General features: G+C 50.2%; 1 protein-coding gene across 3 annotated transcripts in view; it reads right to left on the bottom strand.

Annotated features, from left to right (window-relative positions):
* The window catches only part of TMEM181 (transmembrane protein 181), a 63,603-nt gene that overhangs the window by 24,624 nt on the left and 17,853 nt on the right, over positions 1–21,126 (bottom strand). For 2 of the 3 annotated variants that reach the window (XM_081035165.1, XM_081035166.1), the window contains exons 2-5: positions 11,179–11,282; positions 4,495–4,550; positions 2,702–2,792; positions 1,203–1,324 (exon numbers count right to left, since the gene is read on the bottom strand). In XM_081035165.1, the coding sequence (XP_080891291.1) occupies positions 1,203–1,324; positions 2,702–2,792; positions 4,495–4,550; positions 11,179–11,282 (373 nt within the window). The remainder of the gene's footprint in view (positions 1–1,202; positions 1,325–2,701; positions 2,793–4,494; positions 4,551–11,178; positions 11,283–21,126) is intronic. The other variant, XM_081035167.1, reaches the window with a different exon arrangement.

Genomic DNA, 21,126 nt, shown 5'->3' on the forward strand with positions numbered 1-21,126 from the left:
CCAGGCAGCACGTGCCTTGTCCAGCTGACAGACCGAGTGCGGCAGAGCCCCTGCTCAGGCTGGGGCGGAGACGCGGCTGTGATTCTGATGGGAGAGGGCGGCACTGCCAGCCGCACTTTCCAACCATCCATGGCCCTGCAGGCTATGGTTCTGACCCCTTTCAGGATCCTCAGAGCCGTCCACACAGAGGGACCAAAGCCAGTGGCCCACCGCTCAGTGCAGTCCTTCCCGATCTGAACCCTTTCTCTCCAGGATAGACAGGCCTAGTACGGCACTGCTATTAACTAGGTGTGAGTGGCATTAAGGCCACAATCTTCCGAATAACAGACCAGGGCTGAGTCCTGGCTTCTTCCCTCACTATCGCTGTCACCTTGGGCCAGTGCCGTGACCTCTCTAAGCCTGATTTTCTTCTTGTGTAAAATGGGGTTCTAATGACAGATGAAGCTCCGTGGGCCTGCTGTGAGGAGTGAGTGAGGTAACGGCCGGGAGGTACCCGGCGTGAGACCCAGCCGGGAACCGCTGTCCCAAGCCTGTAACCAAACTCATGTTCCTTCTGGTGCCCCCACGCTCTCCATGTGACCCCGGAGCCCTGGCAGGGCCTCCTCGCTACAGCAGGGACCTTGTTCTGATTCTTCTGATTCTGACAGAATGCAGTGCCGACAAAATCCAGTGAGGGCTCCCGTCCCACTTTGGGCCCTCAGATTTCCTACCCCAGAGCCTCACGCTGCACACTGAAGTAGCTCAGCATGTAGGCCACGCTTCCTGAGAGGCCCGCGTCTCAGCCCCGCAGTGGATCAGGGCATCCATCACACAGGGCATCCATCACACAACCCAAGGTCCCGCGACCAAAAATGACCATGGAACCACGGGAGACATGAATGACAGATGGCCCATCACTAGTCACTTATGGACACACTAGGCAGTAAGTTCACAAACAGTAAAAGCAGGTATCGTAGTCATATATGCTCAGAGAGTGTGTGTGTGCGTGTGTGTGCGCATGTATCATGTGTGTGCAGGTGTGCATGTGTGTGTGTGTGCAGCACGTGTGCACGTTTCTAAGCATTCACCAGGGTACCAGTGTATGAAGTTAGATGAGTTTTCCACGCTGTCGTTGGCCTGACTCAATGTTGTTCCTTAAAAAGCGAGTCTGCGACAGTGTAGCCTGAACACTCAGGGACCGCTGAACGCACTCACGCACTCACCGCTGCACATGAGAGGGTCCTTGTCCGACTGTGAACTTTGTTATGAATGAACGTGGTGGTTCCATCTTGAGTTACACCGTTGACTTTAACAGTCATAGGAAAGCTTCTCGTAATAGACATGTCTACAAAAGAAAGAAGCTCAGTATAAAGAACCGTATTAGGCACGTCACACCTACAAAGGTGCCTGCCTGGCTCTGTGCCGACCCAGGAGAGCCCTCTGACCATCTCAGCCTCACTCAGCATCTTTGAAAACCCCACACTTGCCAGCAAAGTAAAGTCTTTCCAATAGGTTCTACTTGCAACCCCTTACCCAGGGGGCCTATATCCAAACTTCCATTTTAGATCCATCAGTTTCATGTCAACAAAAGAATATATATTTCATGGCTAATGTAATTTTACTTTTCAATTTGCCACATAAATATTTAACTTTTATATTAATATAAACATACATTTATTTTTTCTGAATACATAATTTATTTTTTTTGGTTATATACTCATTGTTAAAAAATCAGAGAACAAAAAAATATATAGATGGCATTAAACACTTATAATCCCACCAGCTAAGATAACCATAATGAACATTTATGTGCCCAACCCTAGACATACAAATACACAGTGATATCAAATTTATTTATCTTTTTAAAATGTTATAAAAAGGTTTTATTTTTGTAATATGCATTTTTTCCCACTGAATTTACTGTGGTCATAGTGTTATCTTTTCAAATTCTATCTCAACCAAAGTCCCTCCTATGAATCCCAGGACCCAGAAAATAAAGCGGGTGACCATGTTCTCGGTTCCTCAGGGGATGGTAGATCACCAGCGCCACTCTAGACGGGCGGAGCTAATTCGTTATATCCTGTGGATGCTCTGGGCCAGGGGTTTGCAGCCTCGGCACCCGGATATTGTGAGGTCAGATACGTCTTTGTTTTGGGGTCTGTGCTGTGCATTGGAGGGTGTTAGCCACATCCCTGGCCTCTCCCCACTCGATACCAGTAGCGCCCCTTCCTCCCCCGACGTGACAATCAAAATGTCACAATGCCTCCAGATGCTACCACGTATCCCTGGGGGACAGATCTACTGCCTTGAGGCACTGGGACTTACTTCTCTCCATGAGCACACTGAACAGGCTGCAGCAGCTGCACCTATACTCTGCAGCCACTCAGCTAAGCAGACCAGCACGTCCTGCAGGCTGAGCCGCTCTCCCCAAGGACTGAGCAGCTCTCCCTGAGGACTGAGCAGCACGTCCTGCAGGCTGAGCCGCTCTCCCCGAGGACTGAGCAGCTCTCCCTGAGGACTGACCAGCTCTCCCTGCAGACTGCGTCATAACATACTCTGGAGGGCATTTAAGGGGTTTCAAATTTGTTGCTATTATAAAGCATAAAGACCATCCTTGTAATGCATCTTTGAACACTTGTTAAAAGATTTTAAAGCTCTTTCAACCTTTAGAATAGGGTGCTCTGTACAAAGGAAAATCAGACCAAAATATCAGGCTTCATACCTTTTGATTGATCCAACTCAACAACACATGTCAGCCATAGTTGCTGATTATATGTAGACAGTGGGTTTGAACGTATTTGAATTGGCTTTAGCTGCGGGAAAAAGAGAAAAAGTTAAGCCATGTGACCTTTTCATTGAGTTTACTAAATACCTCACTTTAACATATAAAATTTACATTTAGCAAAAGGGTTGGAGCATTGATGCTGAAACAGAAACAACGTGTAGTGTTCCTTTTGACAATGTAAGTGCAATTCTGCCTTCCAGAAAAAGAAAGGGCTTTCTGCTGCAATTCTGTCTCTCCTGAAAAACCCGTCAGCAGGCGGTTTCCCGCCTGCAGCCGTGGGATAATACCCCTACTTAAATACCAAGAAAAAGCCATCTTGGAGAAAAAATTAAAAGTGCATTTGATGAGCTATATAATACGATCATAAGGACATCAAAGAAATACATTCACAAGAACCACTGATTTAGTATCAACGTGCCAGACATCACTGTTGGACGTCTGTTATTTTCAGCTTTAGGAAAGTCTTAACAAAAATTAGAGGGGACCATGTTGTCAATGACACGTGTGCAGTGTCAGCTGAAAAACACCATGCGGGCATCTAATGGCAGTGGGTTAGGGCGAGTTCCACCCGCTGCTCCAGAGAAAAGCATCATTTGAATGCACGGTCTTTGAACGGAAATGGGTGGTTTTTGTGTTTTAGTACTTGTGTCAGGCCTCAATAAAACTTCCTGCAGTGTGCACAAAGGCCATCAGAGCATGAAACCACAGTCGGTTGGTCTAGAATCTTTCAGGGGTGAGGATGATTTTTGGAAGCAAGTCAGTTCTGTAGGATGGCTGCTATGTTCAGTGTTGGAAAAAAGACTGATCTATTGAGAGACAGAAATTTTAAAAGACCAAACTCCGGTCAGGAAGCTCCATGGCTGTAACTTTTCAAATCAGATCCTCAGTCTGAGAGTTAAAGAAATGGAAAGAAAATGGGCGAAACAGGGCGCCCTTTCAAGCTTGCAGTAGCAAAAAGGAGAATTAGAAGGTGTAAGTTTTAGGACATTTTTCTCCTTTTGCCTTTTTGAAAATTGTAAGGGTGGAAACGTAGCAGGGAGCTGGGAGAACAGAGACAAGAGGATATTTGGGGTCAGATAATCAGATTTAAACCACACATGGTATGGTGCCATGAGAATACAAGTCAAGTGCACTCTGTTTACACATAAAGATTATGTTTGGCACGCCAAAAAAGAAAAGGGTTTACTTATCTAGGCTCTCACAACTTAGTATTTATTAAACAATACAATATTCTCCAATTGGAAGGATCTTTGTTTTCTCTAAAGATGGTGAAGAATTAAGGCACATTAAAAAAGAAAAGAAGGATTTTTTTCAATTAAACTGAGTTCATGTAGGAACACCAGTCATTAGAAAGGACTGTCACTGTGAGAAATAGGAGACCACGTCCTAACTTGGGAAAACATAAAGTGAGCATCATCAGAAGTTATAACCAACAAGCCTTGCAGATATGAGGGATCGGGATGAGTTAACCAACCTCTGGAAATGAACTGCTGCTCCCTAAGTGTTAACCACCTTTCTCAGCATTGAGGTATTTATTACAGTGAGAAAAGGTCACTTCAGTAAACAAGAACTCAGAGGCCAGCAGCTGACAGTGTCGTAAGAAATACATGATGCCTGAGAAGCAAGCCAGGGCGAGGCGTTCTACCTTAAGGACCCTCTAAAGAAGGGCCATCTCTTACTGATCTGGAAGTTTAAAAGCCCCACCCACTGCCAATTAGACCCAGTCTTACCTTTTTGCTATTATTTAGTGAAAAATTAGCTGCCGAAGTCTGGATCACTTTGGGCCCTAAAGTGTAACAGAGAAGGAAAAAAGCATGTTATATATATATCTATGTTGATAATTAGTTTATTGATTTTTTTCAAATGCCGAAAATGACTCATATATTATATGGAGGTGGTCTTATTTTCCTGGTGTCTTTAGAGGACTTATACATATGTAAAACATAGAAACATACAAACACAGACACACAACACCCACTCGGCTACATTTCGTGACTTCCTACAGCAATGCACACGATGCGACCGCCACGTCAGGCAGTTTCCCTGGGTTTCCGCATGAGCTGTCAAGTGACGGCTCCCTCTGGAGTGCAGATCCAAGAAAACATTCATGATGCAGACAGTGCCTATTTCGTAAAGTGTAAAGATTTCTGCTAAAAATTTAGACACACTTATCTATTCATTCAGTTAATCCAGTTTTCCAAAAACATTTAAGGGGAAGATATAAAAAAAAAAGTAATATATAATCAAGGCTTTTGCTGCAGTGACAGATTCACAAGCTTCATAAGATCTTACAGTGCAATCTTTCAAAGCCTGGGCCTTAAAAGAAGTGATCAAAGGAGACGCTGTGAGTCAGACTTCAGTTTCATTGGAAGTGCGTTCGTTCTCCCACAGGTCACCCTGAGCATGTGAGCCAGCTGTCTGGGCGCCTCGGTGACCATGCCAGCCTGCCGCCAGTTCAGTGTCTCTGGAGAACGCAGACTAACACAGAACCTCGGTCTACAGGAACAGAAGGTTAAGGATGACTTTCCTGTGTTGGTTCCGGAGTTTCTGGAATTGGTTCTCTAACCTGCTCAGCTGCAAGACGCTGATGACCAGATGCTAGTGTCCCGTCGTAGACAGACTGATAGCCCACAAAAAGATGTAGAATATCTCCGCTGGACATTCCTACTCAACCACCTACAAGAAGCAAGGAGCTACGTGACTCTGTTTATGATACTTGAGAACATTTATGGAAAACTCACCAATGTAATGAGGTGGCTGGTCGCTCCTAATGTAGCTGGACAAAGTGGGGAACGAAAAGGATGAGCTGGGGAACTTCAATTCTCAGCTCAAGTGCCCCGTAAATGACCTGAAGGCTTCTGTGTGCCTGGCAGGGGACCCTTATTTCCAGTAGCTACAAGGCTGAGGCTGCTGAAAAATCAAACCCAGGAGCTCATCCTGCAACTGGCTGAATTAGGGCGCAAGGTGAACTCCCCGCCTCACAGGGCGTCTCACTGTTAAAGTGAGGGCACTGATTGAGAAAGAATGGAGTCCTGTCCTGGGGACATGCAGGAAGATCCTGATGAAACTGGGGAACACTGAGCCGCTAGATTGTGAAGAGCCTTCCTTGCCAGTGGAAGAGTTCTTCCCATTCCCAGTGGAAGCAGCTTTCCCACCTCCGAGGGATTAACCCAGCACTACCCAGGAAAACGGCAACGGCTTCCTGGGAGGCAGCTGCCTCAAGGGACGATACCGGTTCTCCTCAGGATCAACCCACTTTGCTTCTAGAACTATAATTAGACTCGAGTGCCAGCAGGCCCCTAGTGGCAAGGTACAAAGGGTGAAGCATGAGGAGGCGTGCTACACCCCAAAAGAACTACCTGAGTTTTCTGATGTATGCAGACAGAAATCAGAGAACATGTGTGGGAACGGAGGCAATGATGGAAGGGTCATAAAGTTGGAGCAGGCTGGACTTATGGCTATGGGCTCCCTAAGCAGAGATTCTGCATTGAACGCTGCAGCCGGGAGTTAGGAAGGGCTCTCATAGGTTGGTTGGTTGGCGAAAACATAGACCAAAAGGTGGCCCCCGGTGAGTGAATTAGAAAGGCTGCGCCTGTCTGGTTTAATGCAGAGGAAGAGATTCAGAGCCTTGGGGAGATTGGAATGTTAGGGTGGTTTGTCGTTTAAGACCTTATGGGAGATTCCAGAGACATACCTTTCACCACTAGTGCAATAAATGTGTGAGGGGAGCCCCCAGAATCCTTAACGAGCTCTATGACTACTCTTTCTCGGAGGCCAGACCTTACTTAAGGGGAAAGTGTGGTCATTGAATTGGGAAAAAAAAATGCACTGGAGTAATTGGAGCCCAGGGGTGGCAGGGGCCAAGTGGTGGCACTCAGCCACCAAAGGCGAGGTGGGCATGGCTACCGTAATGGACAGTGGAGGCAAAATGGCCATCAGAACAGTCTGACTCACACAGACCTCTGGCGTTGCTAATTCCGTGTTTCCCTGAAAATAAGTCCACGTCTTATGTTAATTTTTGCTCCAAAAGACTCATTAGGGCTTATGTTCAGGGAATGTCACCCTGAAAAAATTATGCTAGGGCTTATTTTCCAGTTAGGGCTTATTTTTTGGGGAAACACAGTTGGTCATGGTTTTCCTAGAAGTGAAATTCATAGGAAGCCAACTAAACTCTCACTTGATCTGTATAAGCAGGAAAGTCCTAGGTCAACTGAACAAAAGTCTAAGCTAAATCATAAAAACAGAGAGTCACAGCCCATCGACAGTCTCCAGATTAGAGCCAGTTTATAGGCCCAAAACCCCTTGAATGAAGAGGCTGGGTCTCCTCAAGAAGGCATCCCAGTACACTGCCAAAAATTTATACTGTTAACCATTCTCCCAAAGGAACCTACAGCCTTTTACCAGGATAAGTGTGCATAGGGGGAAAAGGAAATCATTAGACATCTTGGGGACGACTGAACACAGGCCCTGAACTGACACTAATCTCAGGAGCCCCCAAAGGATCCACCCGTCAGATGAAGTAGGGAGTGTGGAGGTCAGGTGATTTGTGGATTTCAGCTCAGGTACGTTCTTGACCCAGTAGGTCCCCAGGCCCCGCCACCCATTCATGCCCTACTTCCAGGATGTACACTTGAAGACATACTCGGCAGCTGGCAGAATCCCCACACTGGTTCCCAGACTTGTGGAGTGAGGGCTATGGTGGCAAAGGCCACGTGGAAGCCACCAGAACTGTCTCTACCTAGGAAAACGGTAAACCAAAACCAACACCGCGTGCCTGGAGGGATACAGACGCCACTGCTACCACCAAGGACTTGAAAGCTTCCACCACATCCCACCAACTCGCCTAACCAGCCCGTGCGGAAGACACTGGCTTATCCTACGCTTAGGCAGGTGGTCATTCCACTTGACTGCTGTGCCAGATAGGGTTTCATTGTGGAGCAGATTCACACGTCCTCGGGTACCTGACGTGCAGCTACTGACCTGGCTAATGCTTTTTTTTCTGTCCCTGAGAGCAAGGCCCAGCAGAAGCAGCTTGCTTTTAGCTGGCAAGGCCAGCAATATACCTTCCCTGTCGTCCCATAGGGGGAGACGGCCTCCCTAGTTAGTTCACAGAGGTCGTGAGCACACCCCATCCACAGGCTGTCACATGGACCATCATACACTGATGGCATTACAATGACTACCAAGTGAGTGACAGGAGCAACTACTCTAAACGTATTGGTGAGACATTAGTGTATATCAGAAGGCGGGAAATAAACCCCATTAAAATTCAGGGGCCTTCTACGTCAGTGAAATTCCTGGGGGTCCAGTGGTGTGCAGTGTGTAGAGATAGCCCTTCTAAGGTGAAGTTGTTGCATCAGGCCCCTCACACAACCCAAACAGTCACGGCGCCGAATGGGCCTCTGGATTTGGAGGCAACATGTCCCTCATCTGGTCAGCTTCTCCAGGCCATTCACCTTGTGACCCAACAGCTGCTACTTCTGAGTGCGTCCCGGAACGAGCGGAGGCTCTGCAGCTGCCGGGGCTGCCATGCCAGCTGCTCCAATACTGGGGCCACGTGATCCGCAGACCCCTGTGCCCGAAGTGGCAGTGACAGATCGGGACGCTGTGTGGAGCCTCTGCAGGCCCCGGGGGTTCATCTGAGAGCAGGCCTTCAGGACCCGGGGGCACAGCCCTGCCACCCTCTGCAGATAACCACCCTCCCTGTGAGGAACAGCTCTTGGCCTGCTCCTGGGCCTCAGTGGAGACTGAATACTTAACCGTGGGCCACCCATGACCATGCGACCTGAGCGCCCACCGTGAACTCGTGTTACCTGACGCATCGGGCCATGCAGGTGGGCGGGCACAGCAGCACTCACTCCACCACCAGAGGGAAGTGGCACACATGTGACCTGGCCCGAGGCTCAGAAGGTCACAGGGAGATGTGGCCCCAATGCCCATGGTCCCCACTCCGACTGCACTATCTTCTCTCCCAGCCTGCCTCTATGGCACCATGGGGAGTTTTCTAAGATCAGCTGCCAGACACAGAGAAGACTTGGGCCTGGTTTACAGATGGTTTTGCATGATACGCAGGCACCACCCGAGGGGACAGCTGCAGCACGGCAGCCCCTCCTGGGACACCCCTGCAGGACAGTGGTGACGGGAAATCGTCCGGGGGCAGAACGTGGGGCAGTGTGCCTGGCTGATCACCCTGCTCGGATTATACACCAATTTTGGGGCTGTGGCCAGTGGTTTGCCTAGGTGGTGAGAGACCTGGAAGGAACATGTTGGAAAAATGGTGACAAGGAAAGAGGTATGTGGATAGACCTCTCTGAATGGGCAAAAAAATGTGAAAACATTTGTGACCCACATGAATGCTCACCAAGAGGTGACCTCAGCACAGGAGGATTTTAACAATCAAGTGGACAGGATGACCCACTCTCTGGATGCCAGTCAGCCCCTTTCCCCAGCCATTGCCCAGTGGGCTCATGAGCAAAGTACCCATGGAGGCAGGGATGGAGGTCATGCAAGGGCTCAGCCACCTGGACCTCACTCACCAGGCTGGCCTGGCTGCGGCCACCACTGAATGCCCACCGTGCCAGCAGCAGAGACCAGCACTGCGCCCTGGACACCGCACCGCTTCCCGGGGGCGGATCAGGCAGCCACCTGCTGAGGTGATTCGTGTGGACCGATGCCCATCAAGGAAGGCGCAGCGTTTTGTTCTCCTTTTATTATTATTATTATTATTATTATTATTATTATTATTATTAAGGAATATTGGGGAATAATGTGTTTTTCCAGGATGTCAAGTCGTCGTTTTTTCACTCTAGTTGTGGGAGGTGCAGCTCAGCTCCAAGTCAAGTTGTTTTCAATCTAGTTGTACAGGGCACAGCTCACAGTGGCCCATGTGGGATCGAACTGGTGACCCTGGTGTTATGAGCACTGTGCTCTGACCACTGATCTATCCCGCTGCCCACTGGCAGCTCAGCTCCAACCTCAAGCCGCTGCTTCTCACTGGGAAATGTGGGAATTGAACTGGCAACCCTGTTGTCGAGAGCTCGCTCTCTAACCACCTGCGCCATCCGGCCGCCCCGTTTTGTTCTTATTTGAATGCACACTTACTGTGGGTATGGAATTGCCTTCCCAGCACACAATGCTTTTGTCAAAACTCCCACCTGAGCACTTATAGAATGCCTTATCCAGTCATGAGATGCCACACAGCATTGTTTCTGACCAAGAAACCCCCTTCACAGCAAAGCAGTGTGGCAACAGGCCCGTGCTACAGAATTCACGGGTCTTACCATGCGCAGCTCCTGAAACTCAGTTCTCAGGATCCTAGGTTCTGTCATCCTATCGGTCTGTTTCTCTGGAGAACCCTGACTAATACTCGTCCTCTATGGCAAGAAAGAAAGGGATGTGGAAATCCTAACATGGTTTTTCTTATTTCAGCCTTGCTGTATATCACTTTTCATTTCTGCAAGAGAGGAGAAGTTTGAGTGTAATCCTGCACGTGTGAGACAGACAGTGGCTTCAGGAAACAGTTAGCTGAGGTCCTGTGAGACTGGAGACCACAAGAATATTAATGTGCGCTCTACAAATCGTAGGGGCCAGCTGTGAAAATCAAGTAAGATAAGGGGTATGTCTTGTGCTGTGATTTATGTAACTGATTCCTTGGTGACTTCGCGGGAAGGAAAACGAGGTTGGCTACAATCACCACGGTCACCATCATCACCGTCATCAGCAGCAGGCAAACAGCATCTAAGTAACCACCCTCTCCGCTTCCTCAGTCCAGTCACCAGCCCAAGCGTTAGGTTAAGAAATGAGGCTTTGAAAGCACACATCATAACAATTTCAGCTTCGAAAACACCTCTGAAATCACCCCATCCCACCCCCTTTCTCAGAGACAGAAAACTGAGGACCAGAGATGTCAGTGGTTTTCACGAGGTTCCCAGAAACCCAGGTCTTCTCCCCTCACTCTGCATGGGGGTGACTGCAGGGCACCTGGGGCCCTGAAGACTAGACCAAAGCCATCCGCGGGCTCCCTCCTGCCAGATCAGTCCCCCCAGCCCCCTGCGGCCACCGCAGGCCGGTTCCCAGCACCCCACGCCCTCCCCACCACTCGCTGTACTGGAACGTTTACATGGCCCGTCCCCCACGTCGGCGGTGTGTTCTGGATTCCCAGCACCCAGGCTAGGTCCTGGCACACAACAGACTCTCTAGAAATGTTTGAGTCCAACAAAAGCTCTATGGTCAAGGCAGCCCAGTGCTGCCATGCTGAACCCAGGCCCTGGCTGCCGTGGGAACAGCCCCTCCACCCAGCGGGCGCACAGTGGGGCTCTTGGCGGGTAAGGGCAAGTGGGTACAGCTGGGCCGGGCTGAAAGGCACTGCATCAAGGTAAGTATAAGTGACAAAATGACCAAACCCTGCACCTTACCTTTGATGCCGGTGAAGACAGTCAGGCCAAAACAGACGAAGAAGACGATGAACACGAGGACGAAGTGGCGCTTGGAGAGCGTGTACAGCCGCATGGGCGCCAGCCTGCGGAGCAGAAGCCAGTGGGTGAGCGGCAGGCAGGGAGACAGCTCGGTCCACGCGAGGCTCCTCCCCACACCAGCGGCACCCAGGCCAGTGCACCGGCTGCCCCGCCCTCCGGAAGCCCTCACCTCAGACGCTGACCTACGCTGCAACCAGGTTCCTCGCCTGACGAAACAGTCTCAAGGACCTCAGTGCCCACTGCAGGGTCGGGGTGGCATTCCGGCACGTCTGGGATCAAGTACTCTGTGGAGAGGGCCCCTGCCACTCTGGTCTGCATAGGGCCGGCCATACCCCTCCTCATGGCAGGAAAATGCGCCCGCATGCCCACTGAGGGCACATTTCAGCCCGCCGTGTACGTGGTCGCTGGACCCACCCTACACGTAGCCCTGCGTCCAGCTGCAGAGCAGAGCCCAAGTGGTGCAGGTCCTGGTCACTCATAAACAGCTTTAACGGTTAGCTGTCACAATCGAGCCCAGACTTGCAACTCTAGGTGCCACCGGCTTCACATTTTCTATCTGGTCTTCCCACTAGCCCACAGTTTCATGTTTCTGGTCCAGGGTCCCTCACAGTCTGACACCCCTCACTCGTGTCACCCCACTGTGGTGAAGCTCTGCCTGACCTTCACTGTGGGGTGTGGTTTTGATGCAACTAAGCAAGTTGCTCATAGTTTTCTGTGATTTAACACCAGTAGGAAACCGATCTCAATACTCGCCCTCTCAGGTCCCCTCCTATTCGTCCCTATTGTCCTTTGCTCAGAAGAAAATCGTGGTGGAATAAGTTTCAAACAGGCTGCAGTCGGTAGCACCGCACCACTGCTGCTCTCTGAGCTGTGGGAAGCGTGCCATGGGGTCTGAGCCGCTAACACGGGAGAAGCTGGGTGAAGGGTGTGCAGACACACTCTGTCCTGTCTTGGCCACCGCCCTGTAAACCTAGAGTTATTTAAAACAATTCCACAGTCTCTTTTAGAACTGTCTCCACTAGAGGCCGGCAAACAAACAGAAAATCTGTAGAGCACCACGACGATACATGTTTGAGGCTTGGAGGCCATACGGTCTCCACCTCAATCCTCAGCGCAGCCTGGACACAATGTGAACGCACACGTGTGGCCGTGTTCCAATTCAACCCTGGTACAAAGAGCTGGCAGGTCCGGTGTGGCCCGCAGGTGGCTGTCCCTTCCCCTATGACCTAAAGAAGAGACCCATAAACCCAAAGAGGTGACAGCAAGCGGGGTTTCGTTTTGCTTTGCTTTCTACATTCTTTTTATGCCTCTAGCATTTCCTGGTCTTGGGACCTGAGCCAGCAGCAAGGAATTCCTCATGGACTGGCCACAGTTCACCCCCGGGAGGGGGAGGGACAGGCTTCCAACCGGAAACAGAGGGAATGGTTATTTGCTTTTGTCGCCCGAAACTCACGTGGTTCTGTGTACACACACGCCCTCTCCCTTACACAACCAAAGATTCCAGCTCCTCAACAGGAAATCAGCTGGACCACGTCTCAGGGCAAAGGTGGAGCCCATAAGCTGCTATCGCTCCCACGTGGCATGGCTGACACGTAGCAGCCAGCTCTCTCCAGAAGGACCCGCAGGTACTAGGGCGAGTGAGCGGACAGATCGGTGTCACGGTGAAGAAATACAGGAATGAGAGCCTGATCTTTTCCCTTGGGACTCAGGTCCAAGGCTAAACCACAAACAACCCTGCTGTGTGTGAGAAGACAGCTAGTGGATTAAGTGGCTTGATCCCAACTTGGATTTTGGACCCCCCAAATTATAAGAGGCTTGAAAGCCTTAAGATATTAGAGACAGAAATCACCTCAGGGAGGTGATCCAATGCTTTCAACTTGAACATGGGGAAACTGAGGCCTAGAGACTTGCCCAAGGTGTCACCACTCTGCCCCGTGGTGGTAGCTGCTGCTCCCTGGGAAAGAGGCTCAGGCAGCAGGACAGAGCTGAGGGGACCCATCTCCATGAATTCCCTTCCCTTCTGGGAAAGCCCTGTGGAATGCAGGGCTGGCTGAGAACAAGGTCTCCTTTGTTACCTGTCTGTCACCGCAGGAGTCCAGGCTGTTAGTACTTCCTTAGCACAGCGTGTTTAATACGTGTCTAGCACTCTGCAGAGGGAAGATTTGCACGCAGCTGCACGGCGCCTTTTCGCTTAGAAAGGGCCTTACACAAAGCTCAATGGCTGAGCTGCAAACAGGCTGCAGTCGGTAGCACCGCACCACTGCTGCTCTCTGAGCTGTGAGAAGCGTGCCATGGGGTCTGAGCCGCTAACACGGGAGAAGCGGGGTGAAGGGTGTGCAGACACACTCTGTCCTGTCTTGGCCACCGCCCTGTAAACCTAGAATTGTTTAAAACAATTCCACAAAGTCATGCATGGCACCCCATTCTGCTGCTCTCAGGGCAACCTGGTCGCCCCCCACCCCCACCCCGGGGCTCAGGCTCCCAGCAGAGGCTGGGAGCACAGAGGAAAACAGAATAAGAATAATGATATTTAAAAGTTTGATTTTTAAAACACATGCATGATTTATTGAAAAAGCACAGCTATTTCGCAGGTGAGAAGGCAGGCTGAAAAGACTTAAGAAAGGGAATGACAGCACAAGATCAGATTTTGGCAGCATACAACCCACCCAGGGGATTTTTCCACTTTTCTCCTTGAGGGCTATAAAAATCTATTGTTTCCCATCACTTCTGCTTAAATCCAATTTATTACAAATCTTCCTGGTTCAACAATCAAAGGACTCTGGGCAGCAGACTCACCCAACTCAGAAAAAAGACACGGAGAAAGCAAAAAAGGCCGCTGCTTGAGAAAATGTCATCGGGCACTGCCACCCCGGCTGACCCGGCTGGGACAGGTGGGCCACAAGCCCATTTCCACTCTGTCTTCAGTTTCCTGATGGGCAGCAAACCTTTTGGGCATCGTTACTCTGCGCGGTCTGGGGTCCAGACACCCTCTCCAGCCACAGGGTGTCGTGGGCCAGTCACAGCACCACAGCTCAATGACACCTGTCCACGGCCCTTTCTGCTCTCGAGTTCATGTCTAAAAGCTTTGAAGCAGTTCACCAAAAAACTAGAGACTTCTGACACCTCAGAAACATCACCCTATTTGAGACAAATCACAGGTTTACACTGTTGTGCAAAATGACAAAAGTCTGAGGTGCCAACATAAAGACGGGAGCAGCAGCGAGGAGTGAAGGCCATGTACTGTGAAACCAGCTCAGAACGCTCGTCCCCTCCACCTCACAACGTCCTGTGTTTCCCCGGAAATAAGACCTAGCTGGACAGTCAGCTCTAATGCGTCTTTTGGAGCAAAAATTTATATAGGACCTGGTCTTACTTTACTATAAGACCTCCTCTCCTCACCCCACTCTGAAACAGCATCTCCCAAAATATTTTCACTTAGAAGTCCTACATTACTTTACGAGGTGTGATCAAAAGATACGGTGAATGTTTAAATTAAAAACATTTATTACAGTAAAAGACATATTGCCATGAATCCCCCTCAAAATACTCCCCCTCGCTTCACACACACTTATCCCATCAGTCTTGCCACTTTCTGAAGCAGATCTGGAAGTCCTCTTTCGTGAGTGTCTTTACTTCATCCTCCATCATGACAATGCCCCATGTCACACATCACTTCTGGTATGAAAATTTCTGTCAAATAAAAACATTACGGTGTGACCTCATCCACCTTATTTATTGGATCTGGCACCATGTGACTTCTGGCTCTTACCCAAAGTCAAAATAACCATGAAAGGTAAACGTTTTGAATCGATTCAGGACATCGAGGCAGCCACGACAGCACAACTAAAGACACTCATGAAAGAGGACTTCCAGAACTGCTTCAGAGAGTGGCAAGAACGACGGGATAAGTGAGTTCAAAGTGAGGGGGAGTATTTTGAGGGGGGTTAGTGGCAATGTGTCTTTTATACTACAATAAATTTTTTTATTTAAACATTTTCCATACTTTTTGATCACACCTCGTACAGCCAATAGGTTGAAAATTGAATCCATTAGAAAACAAAATAACAGAATGAAACACCTGCTTCCAGTCCACGTCCTGCCTCTGCCCTTTCTCTGTCCCCACCTCCTGAAACCCTGGGGTCACCTGCTATGCCCCACCCTCATTCACCCTGCACCGCCCGCCCCACGGGGCGGGCGGGTGGGGAGGGAGGTGACGCCCTGCTTCCCAACTGCTCTTATTCCCAGCACACTGGCCTCACAGTCCGGGCCCTCACAACTCTCCCCACAACTGCCTCCGGGGCACCGTCCTCCGTGGCTGTCACAGCACTGTTAACTGCTGCGCCTGCGCAGAAAGCCTGTGACGCCCCAGAGCCAACGCACTCAAGTTGAAACTCCTCCTTACGGATTTCAAGGTCCCCCAAATCGTTCCTCAGTCATCACAACTACCTTCTCAGGTTAGTACTATTAGTGTTCCCACTTCACAGATGAGAAAGCTCAGACTTCGGAAGGTAGGTCACTTGCCCCCATCACAAAGCTATTAAGTGGCAGAGGCGGCATCTGAACCCAAGCACCAGGCTCCAGCGTGAAAACCCCATCGTGCCTCCCAGGCAGTCACGCCACACTCCAGACCAGCCCACTCGTACACTGTTCTCCTGACTTGACATGCTCTCTTCTCCTGGCAAACCATCCAAATTGGACCCGGCACGGCTCCCTGCATGTCCCATCTTGTCCCCAAAGCGTTCCCTCGCGTCTCCATGTCTCGTGGCCACCCACACGTTTAAACCAGTACAACACACGCGGTCTGCACCGCACAGCTGAGTGCCTTTTGACCAAGTTTGTCTGCATGGACACCAGACACACGTGGGCATTCAGAAAACATCTATTCAATCCTCAGCTTGCATTATTTATCTCCAAAGTGTTCGCGTGGTTCCCTCAAATTGGTGATGAGATGTCAGGGAGCAGGGAAAGGGCTCCCCATGTCCCCATACACCCCGCATGTCCCCATACAAGCGCAGCAGCTGATGAAATCTTCTATCTAGATAACCAGGGCAGGAAGATTTCCTACAAAACCCTGCCAGCTCCGTGTCACTCTTTGCTTTTCTTGACGAGACCCCACAGACCAGGCTTCCTCTCCAGGCCCGTGTATCTTTCCCACTCAGGCGCCTAATAATACACACACTCTACAATTCTGGCCTCGCTGGAGGCCCCAGGCCCCTGGGAGACCTTTCAAATGCAACGGAAAACACTGTCCCCTTAGGGTCAGCTTGGTCTCTTCTAAATTAATCTCAATTTCATGGGTGATTTAAAATATCAGACATATTTCCTAGAGAGACTAAAGATACCTTTACTGGAATGCCAACCCCAGGAATTGCAGCCATAACCCGAATGGCTGTCAGTCTATCTCCCCTCGTTATGCATATTCATTTCCCAAGTCAGGTGAAGTCAGTGGAGTCATAAATTCCCACGAGAAAACAGCTGGGAAACTATTCTGTCTGGCTCTCCACAGGCAGATGTCACCAGTACCTTACTGGGACATGTTTGCACAGTGCTGCCTTTGCCTCTCATCCCATCGGACTCACTGCCTGGGTGACGCTCAGCTGTTTCAGGCTTCAGAGGCGAACACGCAAAGAATCCCACGTTCACCTCTCAGCCGCGCTGAGTGCCAGGCTCCCACGAAACGCCTACTCGACATCTCCACCTGGACATCTCAGTGTCACACTGGAAAACCAGACTCCTGACCTCCCGCGGGACCTGCCTGTGGTCTTCCCACCTGGAGCAGCTACTCCAACCCTCCCGGTACTCAGGCCCCAAATCCTGGCGTCATCTTGGACACGTGTTTCCCTCACGCCCCACACCTGATGCATCAACAAGGCTTCAAAAAACGAGCCTCAGCCCTTGTCACTTCTCCAGTCGGGCCTGTGCCACCTGCCACTGGATTGCAGCGGCCTCCCCTGGTCTCCCTGCTTCCGCCTTGAGCACCCACACTCTGCTCTCTACCCAGCCACTCCAGAGACAGCCAGGTGTCTTCCTTCTCCCTTCAAACGCGCCAGTGACTTCCCTGTCACGCAGAGTGATAGCCAAACACTTCGCAACCAGCTGTTACTGACTCTTTTATGGACGCTTGTGGCTTTGGACACAACTCTCCCACTGTCACGTCCCACTTCACTCTAAAGAACATTCTAAAGAAGGGAGATGAAGAGATTTTCTTGGGGGCAGGACAGAAGCACAACCTGCTGTCTGTCCAGGGCCACTCGCGGCCCCGCCTCCACCTTAGTCCCCTGCCAGCGAGACCAGCCTGCCACAACAGAGGCTGAAAACACCAGGCTCTCACCTCCGCAGCCGTCCTCCCCACGAGGGTGCAGGACCTGCTGCTCGGAAAGGTCTCCCTGCTTAGCAGGGCCGTCTTTGGTGGACAGGACTGAGCATGTAAGCTCTGCCCGAGTAGCTGCAGCCACCCCACACGTGACAGGGTGGGCACCGCCAACAGGCCCAGGCCGGAGAGCCAAAAGATGAAAACCACGCAAGTCACCAGGGCCATAGGCCAGCGCCTGAACCCTGGACGTGCCCAGCTCAAGTTCCGGATACTCCTGCTAGTGAAGCCACTTTCCACGACACAGTCTATTAGAACTAAAAGCTTCCCATCGATATGCATAGCCCCCCCACCAAAATAAACCAAAATTAAAGACAAAAGATACTACGTACGTCACACAGGCATAGAAACCTCCCAGTTCAAGGCACCTGGAACTGTCACCAACCATCCCTGTCACTATGCACTGCCCTTCCTACTTCCATGCAGTTAGTCAGCCAGTCCTTCCCCGCCCCCAGCCCCCATGCACCCCTCCCTCCCGGCCCAGCTGACGCCCTGTCTCCCAACCACTGAGATGGCACCTATCTCCGCGCACACACACCCGCTGGGACGGCATCGTGAGTGAGTTCTTCGTACACCTCCAGGCCTCCCCCTGACGTGGAGCTCCCCCGGCCTCTTGGGGCCAGTGCTGTGCCTTACAAATGGCAGGCGTTCAATACTATTGATTCCTTCCACTTCTACGCGCTCTTCCCTGGTTTTACTCTGGTTTCCTCCATGTTCTTTTTCCTTAATATGATAAATTATTGACCACTGAATTGCAAAATTTAACCTTTTTCTCCCAGTGTTTTTTATTTGTTATTTATTTATTGAATTTATTTTTGTGGCTCTGGCTCTGCCCTCTGCATCTGTCAACTGGCGGAAGCAGCTCCACGCAGGCACGCCCAGGAGAGCAGCCTCCAGGCCACACAACCCTCCTCCCTGCTCTGCCAGCTGGAAAGCCAGTGTCCCCAGTAGGGCCCCCGAATGCTCCAGAACCGCTGGAGCCAACACTACCTTTCCCACTAAGCACCTCTCCCTCCCACGTGGGCCCCATAAGAGTTAATAAAACAGCACTAGCAAGAAAAGTGGGGAGGCGAGCACTCCATGAGCCTCTTTATGGGCCTGGAGCAGAATGACCACAAAGGGAGAGAGCCTGATGAGCAGAGAATGAAAACACCTCCCGGTACTGTCCTTCCGCCGTGCGGGGAAGGGCGGAAGCCAGCACCCACAATCCCACCTTTTGCAGAACCCAGGTGACACCAGCACATGCAGCGGGCGAGCCAAGGGTTTTATAAGCACCCCTTCTATTTGGCCTCACAGAGTCACAGTACAGCAGGCAACTGAGAGGAAAATCGCTCCGTGTTACACATTTTGCTACCTGTTCAACTCACATCCAGAGTTCGCACTTTCGAGTTAAAATGAGAATCTGGGTATGGAAAGGGACTTTCAATCTCTCAGTCCATTCTCATTTTAGTTATGGTTTTATTTTTCTCCTAATCTGTATAAAAAGAATCTCTTCTGTCGTGGTTCAAAGTGCCGGCCTATCAGCCAGGGTTCGAATCCTGGCTCCCCCACTTCCTGGGCAGAAGATGTGGACAGACTAAGTAACTCTCCTGGACTCAGTGTACCCTTCTGTAAATCAGACAATACCCACAGGGCTGTTGGGAGGCACAAAGAACATCATGACGTGCTCAGAACAGTTCAGTAAGAGCAGAACGCAATAATCAGTAAATTATCAGTAGTAATAGTTATGCTTTTCCCTCTTCCCCTACTTTTTCTTTTAAAAAAACATCTGTTTTCATACTACCAATATCCCTGAAGATCCCTATAAAATCTCCCCTCCTCTAGTTCAGAGCTTAACCAAGTGAAGGAAAGGGCAGGAGGAGCTGGCATTGCATTGCCCAAGCAGCTACTGGGTACCAGGTCAGGCCCCTCCCTGTGAGGCAGGTATTATCAGCCCATTTTACATATGGGGAAAATAAAGGCTAGGGGGAGGGTAGCTCCTGCTGAGGTCCCAGTCAGCAAGACATGGAAGTGGGATTTGAACTCACAAGGTCAGGGGCAGAAAGGCAGCCGGCCCATCACTCCCTCACGCTCACTCCACTGGCCCCCTCATCAAAACCTTTCCTTTTTAAATCTACCACTCAATGGGTTTTGAGAAGAAACTTTGAGGGGGAGAACAGAATAAGACCTATGAAATTTCAATCAACCAACGAGTATATTACAATAATTTAGGTATTCAGAAAAGCAAACAGTCAAGGCCCAACAACCTCAAAATGTATTTTAATGAGCAAACCCTGAGTTCACCTGTATCCTTGCCAGGCTGCAAGCCCAGTGACTCACACCCAGGAGCACGCTGGTTAAGTCATCAATACCCTTCCCAGGACAAACAGAACCAGGAAGCAGGCCACATGCTGGTTGGTATGCAGGGCCGGGGGCAGTGGCCTAGCCCAGCTCCAGGCGGTGCCCCTGGGCCAGAAGGCTCCTCCACCACGGACCAGCAGGGTGACCTGGGGCAAATCCCTTTATCTCTTGGGATCTCTGGTTCTTAAACTGTCAAATTCGGAAGCTGAGGGACCCTACCGCCTAGAGCTGCTGTGACAAATAAATGAGTGATTATTACACGAAAGCCGCTGCAGTCACTGCTAGCCGTTACTGGAGGCAGTAGGGGACATGTCAGGCTGTGGCCTCTGGAGCTGCCTACCCAGGCTTCCGTCTCAGCTCTGCACCTTACTAGCTGTGGCCTTGAGAAACTCACTTGACTTCTTTGCACCTCAGTTTCTTCACCTGTCAAATGGGGATAAGAGAAACTTCTTCATGGGGAGAGTGACGGTGAGGATTACATGAAATGATGTATACAAAGTATTGAGAACAGTACCTGGTACATAGAAAACACTCTGTTATCTCTTATTATTCTAGAGATCATTTCAGTTCAGGAAAAAAAAAACTATTCTAAGAGATGTAATCCCAAATAACTCCATGGTTGTAGAAATAGGATACTGACCCAGGCTTAGTGTACCCTCAAGCACGGGGACATTTAGAAAGCATGGGACACAGAAACCGTAGCGGGGCTCCACTGTGCTAAGCCAGCCCTTGACTGCTGGCAGAAGGGGAGTCTAACACTTCTACGCTTTAATGCCCAAGGATGAAAGACACACATAAAAATATACTCTTTAAAAACGGGTTGTAAATACCAAGCAAGACACCTACAAAATGACAGCCTTATTTAAGTGTGCAGAGAAATGCTACAATAAGAGCAAAGCTACAACTAGACCTGAGAAATCTCAACTCTGTACAGCCTGTAGCTCAAACAGGAAGTCCTGTTAGCAACTGTTCAGACGCGCCCTGCTGTCTCCTCCTGAACTCCGGCATCTCCCTTCCCTGGGTTATCAGGACAGGAACTGAGCTTGCAGGAAACGTAAGTGTAAGGCTCTAAGAATCGGGAACTCTTTGTTTGGACTGGTTCGGATGGCCTTCTCTTCTCTTCTTTAAAACAAGTAGGCTGGGCCGCACGCGAGCAGGGAGGGTGGGGGCAGCGCCAC

Source organism: Rhinolophus hipposideros (genome assembly GCF_964194185.1).
Source record: "Rhinolophus hipposideros genome assembly, chromosome: 3".
Classification (NCBI taxonomy): domain Eukaryota; kingdom Metazoa; phylum Chordata; class Mammalia; order Chiroptera; family Rhinolophidae; genus Rhinolophus; species Rhinolophus hipposideros.